This window comes from Myotis davidii, unplaced genomic scaffold (assembly GCF_000327345.1).
Source record: "Myotis davidii unplaced genomic scaffold, ASM32734v1 scaffold370, whole genome shotgun sequence".
NCBI classification, from domain to species: Eukaryota; Metazoa; Chordata; class Mammalia; order Chiroptera; family Vespertilionidae; genus Myotis; species Myotis davidii.
The window spans coordinates 10102157-10111763 of record NW_006288615.1 but is presented as its reverse complement, the minus strand read 5'-3'; the positions used below and the strand labels follow the sequence as shown (position 1 = coordinate 10111763).

The 9607-nt window shown below is 35.7% G+C and overlaps 1 protein-coding gene across 1 annotated transcript in view; it reads left to right on the top strand.

Moving 5' to 3' along the window:
* The window catches only part of ITGA4 (integrin subunit alpha 4), a 76030-nt gene that overhangs the window by 48196 nt on the left and 18227 nt on the right, over positions 1-9607 (top strand). Inside the window, exons 16-17 of the mRNA XM_006760690.2 lie at positions 4058-4207; positions 6600-6676. Coding sequence (XP_006760753.1) covers positions 4058-4207; positions 6600-6676 — 227 coding nt within the window. The remainder of the gene's footprint in view (positions 1-4057; positions 4208-6599; positions 6677-9607) is intronic.

Sequence of the window (9607 nt, the reverse complement as noted above, 5' to 3'; positions counted from 1 at the left end):
TTTCCCTTATTTTTCCTAATTTCTAGATTTTTAAATTTCTGAAATAAAGGAATTTTGTTATGTAGCTCTGTGGGTGATTTCTAAAGCCCATCTTGTTCGATAATTATGTCAAGGAAATGAATATTTGATTTGATTTATTTTTAATTTGTATTTTCCATATTGTATTTGCTTATATAAGCACATAGTTTAGTGAAGTGCCATTTGCTCCAAAGCAGTTATATTTTAAGCACAGCACACTATGGACCAATCCCTATATGCATACATTTCTGTTCAAAATTTAAGTGCAAGCAAACTATATAACTATACTCACATTATACTCTTCTAGAAGTGAATTGATTATCCCAGCATATATTCTTTGATAGATTGTAAGGTCTTTGAAAACATAATGTTATCTTATGCATGTTTGTATTCCTTTTAGAACTAGCACATTACATAAGGCAGAAAATCAATATTCAATCAATATATGGGTAATGTCTTCTCTGTGCTATTTAAAGAATTCTGTGAGGGAAAACCTGAGCATGTTCTACTGATAAAAGGGTTAGGACAACTGTGTTGTGGATGTTTTGTTTTGTTTTTTTTCAGGAAATTGTAGTGCTGGGTGTTTGAGAGTTTTCTGCCTCCTGATTCAACCTTCCTAGATAAAGTGATTATAATTACACATGGTCTTACTGGCTTAGGTTCCAATCTATGCCTCAGTTTTACCTTTTCCCTCTCCAACCTTTTACCAACATTAGTACTAGAGGAGCATTTAAAAAAAACTCAGCCCTACCCATTTGGCTCCATGGATATAGCATCAGCCTGTGGACTGAAGGGTCCCAGGTTCGATTCCTGTCAAAGGCATACGCTCGGGTTGTGGGCTCGATCCCCAGTAAGGGGTGTGCAAAAGGTAGCCCATCAATGATTCTCTCATCATTGATGTTTTTATCTCTCTCTCCCTCTCCCTTCCTCTCTGAAATTAATTAAAAAATGTAAAAAAAAAGAAAACAAACCTCACACCGCCCTAGCCAGTTTGGCTCAGTGAATAGAGCATCGGCCTGTGGACAGAGGGTCCCATGTTCGATTCTGGCTCAGTTGCAGGATTGCAGGCTCTTCCCCAGCCTGGGCCCTGGTCGGGGATCGAGCAGGAGGCAACCAATCAATGTGTTTCTCTCACATTGATGTTTCTCTCTGTCTTTCCCTCTGTCTTCCACTCTCTCTAAAAATCAATGGAAAAATATCCTCGGGTGAGAATTAAAAATAGTAATAAAAATAAATTTAAAAACCTCAAACCAAAAACTTGATCATATTCTTGCTCAAAACTCTTCTGTGTAAGAACCTTCCTATCCACTTTCAAGTATAGATTGGGTGGCCCTCCTTCTTCTATACTTGTGTATGCATATGTCACCACACTCATCTCCCATACTGCGTGGATTTACGGGTTATAGACTGTGACATAGGAATTGCCTTTCAGTTTTATGTCCTCAAAGCCTGTGTTGTGCACAGAAGATCTTATGAATAGATATCTTCAAATGCTGATACCTCAATGTCATTTTTCATTAAGTAATATTTTATAGATATTTCTGGCCCCTTTAAATAAATTCCTTCACTACATAAACACAATAGGAGGGCATGGGCCTACAGCTCAGTTCTTAAGTTGGGCATAGATACAAATGTTCATGAAAGTCAAATAAGGAGGAGGACTTGGTATAATTTCAAGCATGTGGTCATTTGCCTGCTTGTGGGTGCCCTATTTTATAAAATTGTCCATAAAAATGTGGCATGGAATCTTCATTATTTTTGGTAGAGATAGCACATACCCATCCAAATTAAAAATTTTAAGCAAATCTCCTTTTTTCCTTCTAAATAGTCACTTGAAGACATTTTTGATATTATAGCATTTGTCCTTAGGTAGAGCTGTTAAAGTTAAATAAGTGTGAATGTCTGTCAAGTACAGTTCTTGCAAGAGTACATGTACATTTTATATATTGTGAGAAAAGCATAATTAATAGCTAATTAGGATAATGAAAGTAATATACACCAGATGTAGAGAAGACCTTGTGGAAAATTAGTATGAATTAGGTAACATGTGATTTGGTCAAAGTAAGCTTGTTGAGAAAAATTAAAACAGTGGACATGTGGAGGGGCAATCAATGGCTGCCTAGCTCCTACACCTCAGGGATAATTTAATCAAGTTTGCTATTGTAATACTCAGGGCTTCAAGCTGTTCCATTTTCACAAGTTGATAACTTGGGATTTGGGCCTTGATTTGCAGCATTCCTATATGGTCAAGATTTCATGTTGAGATGATCACTTAATAAAATCATCTCCATGTATAAGATTAGAAAAGTAATGAGAGCTCTTAAGTACTCTGATTCATGCTCCAAATCTTCCAGGAACCACTTAATTAATGCAAGTCTAATACTGTTATGTAACTCACTTTCTTTTTAATGTTTATTGGTTGTCAGTAATCTAATTTTCTTTTTTTCTTATTCCTTCTAAATGTTAACCAGAATTTCCTATTATAAGAAATTAAAATTCAGTAAGTCCTTGTTGGCTTATATAGCTACATTTTGAAAGCAACATGCACACAGATAATGTCTAACATCTGTTGATACCTTAATAAGTGCCAGGTATTGTGCTCAGTGTTTTATGTACATTATACCATTGAATCCTTACAACAATAAGGTGTAGGTATCATCACTATCATCATTATCGTTATTCCCATTTTCAAATGAGGTAGCTGAACCACAGAGAGATTAAGTAATTTGCCTAAGGTTACGTAGATAATAAGTGACGAACCTGAGCTTGAACCCCAGTAGTCTGCCTCCAGACCACTTGCTTTTCATGTTTTTATTGCTGTTTCTCGCTCTCCTTCCCTCCCTCCCTCCATATATTGATAATGTCCTTACTGGTGAGAAAGAGGAAAAATTACATAAAGACATAGAATAGATGTAGTTTTTTTTTTTATCATTACATAAAGACATACGATAAATGTAGTTTTCCATGTGATGTGTGTATTCCTTTTCATTGATGGTGTCAAGTTACTATCGATGTAATTAGTACATTAATCAGTATGATAGGGTGTTGTTTTATTATCCATTAGAGATTATTAATTTATGAGCTTTGAAAACAATTTGTTTTTTGTTGTTTTTTAGTTATTTTACTTTTTGTTTGGTTTTGCTTTTGCTTTTAGACAGTGATGTTTAAGTCATATTCCTATCCTGGGGTATCTATAGATAAATAGAAAACTGGCCCATTGCATTACTTACTAGAAAGGCTGTCAATTACAACTAAAAATTAGTAAGATACTAACTTTATAAGAATGCATACAGAATATAATGGATTCCAAATGGGCTACAATTTCTGTGTAATTGATAAATAAATTCAAGAGTTCTTTTCTTGTGAAGTGTGAAAACAATAGTCCTAGAAAAGTTATAAAACAACTAGCAAAAAGATTCAGTTCAGTGAATAGGATAAAATATTGAATATAAAAAACAAGCAACTTTGCTATTAGAAAGGATAATTGGAAAGGTCCATAAAAGGATATGTTTCATAATAAATATGAAAGCAAATGAATCAAATTATATAAAAATACACTGAAAGATCTAAAAAGAAAACTTGAATAAATTGAGAGATTATATTTTTACAATTCTATTAGAGGGCAATGTTAAATAGAATAAAATGTTCATTAGTACTTTGAAATGAGCTACAATGAGTTTATAATGAAAAATGCAATGAGTTTATAATGAAAAATGCTATGTTATAAAGTCAAGTTATAAAAAGTATGCATAGAAAATACATGGAAGAAAATATGCTCAATGTAGACCTTTATATATTGTTAGATGGTTATAGTTTTTTATTTTTATGCTATTTTTGTTTTTTTTCCTAAACACATGAATGTTTTTGTAATGTGGAAAACATAGATATTCACATTTTTAAAAAATAATTTAGATTAAAAGGTAAGATTTTTTTTTACTTCCTTGTGTTGTGTTTGGCCTTATGCAGGAAAGAAAGAGCTATTTTTTAAATTTACATTCTTCTCTTTATTTTTAATTCATATGGTTTTAAATTTCCTTAGAAAGATGTGCGAGACATCCTCAATCCAATTCAGATTGTAGCTGCTTACCATCTTGGGCATGATATCACCAGTAAACGAAGTATAAAGGAATTCCCACCACTCCAGCCAATTCTTCAGCAGAAGAAAGAAAAAGACATAATTGAAAAAACAGTAAGAATATTTTCTTTTATTCAAAAATTGTGACATGTAACTAAAAATTGTTTTTTTGAAGTATTACGTAATTCTAGGAAAATGAACTCTAATTTTTTTAAAATTATATAAAACTTGTATAAAAAGATTTATGGTATGTTTTGTTTTTCATTTTCATTTTTTTATTTTTTATATTTCCTTCAGGATATTGAACTGGATATTTTAAAATGTGCATTTAGTCATAGCAGTGGTTTCTCATCCTATCTAATAAAAGGCTAATATGCAAATCAACCAGCAGAATGACTGGTCGCTATGATGCACACTGACCACCAGGGGTCAAATGCTCAATAGAGAAGCTGCCCCCTGGTGCTCAGTGCACTCCCACAGCAGGAGCGCTGCTCAGCCAGAAGCCAGTGCAGCAGTGGTGGAGCGGGCCTAAGCCAGCAGTCAGACATCCCCCAAGGGCTCCCGGACTGCAAGAGGGTGCAGGCTGGGCTGAAGGATGCACGCCCCCCACCCCAAGTGCATGACTTTCATGCCCCAGGCCTCTAGTATACTATATAAAATGTTAATTTTCTCTCTTGATGTCTTGCCAGGAAAGAAAGTATATTACTAGAGAGCACTCGTAGTGGGAATGAGTTGCATTCATGAGTTGGTTATTCTGTGTCATGTGTGTTTAGTTTATCTTTCTCTTTTTCTGTCTCTTCTCTCTCATTTGTGTCTCCCTCTCACTCACTCCACCCATAGGTTTTACTCATTTATAGGCATATGTATTTATGTTACACAATAGTTTCTCTTTTAAAATTTAGCTGTATGCTTTCCAGTCCCATTCCAGCACTGACTGCATTTTGGGATGGATCCTGCATTCTAACCAGTGAACTTTTTTTTCCAGTTTATCTCAAAATATATCATTCACTGACCGAGTGTTTGTTTCTGGGAGTCCAGTTGTTCATAATTTTTCTATCCAACGACACAAAGACAGTCAACAGGATGTTTGGGGACATGGTAAAAACATTCATTAAAATGTTCACTAATGGTACACAGAATGTAAAAGATAAAAGGGACGTTTCACAGCCTGCGGACTGAAGGGTCCCAGATTTGATTCCGGTCAAGGGCATGTACCTTGGTTGCGGGCACATCCCCTGTAGAAGGTGTGCAGGAGGCAGCTGATCGATGTTCTCTCTCATCGATGTTTCTCTCTGTCTCTCTCCTGTCCTCTCTGTAAAAATTCAATAAAATATATATATTTTTAAAAAGGGACGTTTTAAGGTCTAGTTCATTTCCTGTCCCAACAAAATTGCCCCTAAGTCACTTTGATATTTGAGCTTACAATCACCGATGTCTAGTCTACAATAATAGGTTGAATAAAGATAATAGCTTAAGAGCAAATTTTCTTTATACCCATATATAAAAATATTTCTGGAAGTTAGTTTTTTCAGTCTTCTGTTTGACTTCACTTTTCAATAGCAAGTACCTTTAAATGTGTTTTATTGTAAGTGCACAAGCCAAAACCTAAACAGTTTGTAGTTATAATAATTAACATTTTGACTCTTAGAACAACCTGTTTTATAAATAAGAGTGATAGAAAAAATCGTATTTACGTAATCATTTAGAGAAAGATTGACACTCTCCTTGTGCTCCCCCTGTAGAGGCAGTCTGTGATCTGACATGCAATTTGACAACACGCTAGTCCTTTGCCACTTCATGTGCCTGGCTCATTTCTCTGAGTTTCCAGATTTCTTTCTTTTCTGCATCTCATTGTTTTTCACCTTTGCCTCTCATTTTTCTCTCCCCCACCCCTCCCTGCTCTTTCCATGTTTTTTCCTTTGTCTAACTTTTTAAACTCAGGTCTTCCATGTACCTTATAGTATCTCCTGGTCCTATTAAAATGCTCAGAGGTATGATATGCTATCATTTACTTTTGTTCAATGTGTTCTTAAAGTGAAATTTCTACAATTTTTTCTTTTCAACAAACATAAAATCGCTGCAAAATTAAGTGCCAGGCTCAGACATAGTAAGTGGAATCAAAACATCAGAAAATTGAGAGGAACCTGACAAAGAACATCTCAGCAACATGGGTTTTAAATACTTACATAGATTCCCACCAAAGTTTGGTTTAAAAATTTTTCTTACAACTATTATGAAAGAAAAGCATCCTTTTTCCCACCTAACAAATTTAGGTTTTAAATTTGCCTATTAGAAGAACTTAGTTCTTTTAACCCAATAATTATTTTTCATTTAAACCTACTAATTAATTCTCATATTGAACTCCTCAAAAAATGATAAAACGAGTTATCAATCTGATTAATTTTATTCTCCTCATGTATCATAGATGTCTGTCTTTAAAAAAAAAACACAGAAATATGCCTACTAACTGAACTAACAATAAAATACTGTCATATTTTATTTCCAGATAAACTTTGCAAGGTTTTGTGCCCATGAAAATTGTTCTGCTGATTTACAAGTGTCTGGGAAAATTGGATTTTTGAAGTAAGTCTAGTTTACTCTTTGTTATTCATCAAGATGAGATCATGGGTGTGCGTGTGGTTTTCAAAGAGAAAATGCCTAAGAACTAATACTTGGGGGTTAGCAGCATTTAAAGAACTGGAAAAGAACAAGATTCAACTGAGAGAGATTATCACTTTTCGAAAGAACAAGAATATGTGAACACCAAGGCTTTATGAAGCATGTCTTAATCTTTTGTTGGTAACTAAAGAGATAGTTTAGGATTTGACTGTGCTCAAGTCATCCTCATTAGAATTTTAGTTGTGTTTTAGACATTTGTCAGTGCCTCTTACTACTAGAGTTTTGATGACAAAATGAACTAACCTTCACTACATGATGCTTACTTTTGTGTCACTCAGAAAAATGATTACATAATTCAGACTGATGTATAAAATAAAGAAATTCCTAAGTATATATGACACCTTTGAGAGGGAATAAACCATCTTGTTCTTCTAAATTCAGAGAAGGGGAAATAGTCAGAAGAAAACTTATGCAATGTGCTTAGACTAGTAGCTAACATGTAGAGAACACTAGATAAATGTTGACTGCTGTCATTATTTATGATGGGAAATAAACCATTATAATTTTGTCATGTTAGATCCCCTATGTTGAAATTATTTTGCATATCAGAGGGCAGACATGAAAATGAGGATCAGGGATAGAATGCACGGCACAGGTTGAGGGATGACTATGTATGGGAAATGAAGGAGGAGAAAGAGGCATCAGTGACAGGACAGAAAAAATGGGAAATTATATTGGGAGGTAAGTCTACAAAGGCAGCACGTTTAATGGAGGCAAATGTTGAATTTGGTGGGACTTCAGCTCTCCAGGAATACTGTGAAGTGCTCTACACATTCCTGACTTGTGAGAATGCTTGGGGGTGGAGGAGGTGAAATGTGCACTTCACAGAGAAAGAACTAAAGACTAACTCTGGGATGGGGGGAGGCAGTTTTATTTAAAGAGATTAACACAAATAGGGAGACCCTGTAGGAGACTGAAGAGAACTAAGAGGAAAACTGAGTACACTGTGAAATAGCCAATATAAAAAGAGGGACTTCATATTGTAAAATTTTGTGGAGAGACCAGATAACATAATGACTGAGAAAGCTCATGGAAGTTGGCATTTAAAATGTGACTTGTGGAAAAAATATCACTGGCAATTTGTAAGATGGAAATTTCAGTGCAAGTAGTAGCTGAATGACAGGGTAAGTGCTTAGGGAAGAAAATATACTGGGAACAAGTGGCTTTATCGTGTTATTTAATCACGCAGAGGCAGGGAAAGAAAGAAATTGGAGAGAGAAATTTTCTACTTAAATCCAGGGGGCACTTTTCGTACCTATTTGAACTCTCTGAAGCATTTGACAGCTTTTCACTTCCTCCTTTGAATGTCTTTTGCTTTAATTTCCATGGTGACACCCTACTCCCTTCTCCTTTTCTAGCCTCTCCTTCTCAATTGTCTTTGGAGATATTTGATTTTGGCTCTATTGATTCCCCAATGGTTTTCTCACCCCTTTCTCACATTCCCATATTTTCCCTGGCTATCTTACCTACAACTGTGACCTCACCTGGTCTGCCTACACTGCGAATGCCCAAATCAGTGTCTCTGAGTTCCACGCCCACACATCCAGGTGTCTATTGGACATGTCCTCTGGAGCTCAATCTGCATTCTTCCCCCTTTCTTAACCCTACTATTCAGTAAGTTAGTAAGTCCTATAATAACCACATAGATGCTATTGGTGGTTTGTTTGTTTTTTTGTTTTTTCATCATAATTCTCTGCCTCTACTACTATTGCTTCATGCCAAGCTCTGAATATCCTACATAGCTCACAGGCTTTCCTGCTTTCTCACCTACAGGTCTCCTATTTTAACATTATTTTAATCCCTCTACCCCTCTACCATGATGTTTCCAGAGTGAGCTTTCTCACATACACTTCTGATACCAGTGCTTCACTGGTTTATTATAACCTTAACTCTAAACTCCTTAGTGTTTTCTCACCAACTCCCTGGGACTTAGAGTTGCTTGGCCACACCATGCTCTCCCGAACTCTGAATAGTTTCACTTCTTGTTTTCACTTCTCCAACGTATCTACTTGGTTAACTTTTATTTATCTTGAAAATCTCAGCTGTTTCCTAGGTGAAGTCCCTTTTGTCTCCAGGTACATAAACCTAAGTCCTCCTGTGCCCCTGGTCCCACTGCACTTGCCACTCACTACCATTACTATCTGTCTCCATGCCATCCTGGAAGCTGCTTCAAGGCAGGTTCCTGTCCTTTCATCTTTGTGTTGACTTTGCCCAAAACAATATCTGGAACACTGTCAGTGACTAATAGGTGTTTGCTGAGAATGGAACAAGGTTCTAAAAAAATAACAGTATATAATGAGATTGACTCAAGTGGAGGAGTTAGCTTTAGGAAGAAATTAAAATTGTCCTTATCTTGAGCTGAACAGGTATGAAAAGATGTTTGACATTGATTAAGAAACTCAGTGTGGAAGAAAATAAAATGTAGAGAATTCATGGGTGGCCAGAATACAAAAAAGTAGGCTCATCTACGGAAAGTGGGGGGTCTTTAGGATAGATCTGGGAACGTGAAAGGCATGGAGGGAAAAGCTCAAAATAGCTGTTATGATAAATGGGATAAGTCAACTAGGAATGAGTGAAAAGGTTCAAAAACAGTGTTGGGTACCCTGCTGGGTAGGAACACATATGGCATAGAATAAATTAATTCTTTTCACTTAAGCAATGCCAGTATAGCCTTGAGCATCCACAATTGAGGGCCAAGAAGCCCTAACCTATTTGATTAATAATTGGACTTTATACTTAATTATCCAGATTGGCTGTTCTTCTAGTCCAAAAACAGTGACTACTAACTACTTTGCATCCCAGCATGTAGTGTGGTGCCTTTGTTGATGTATTAGC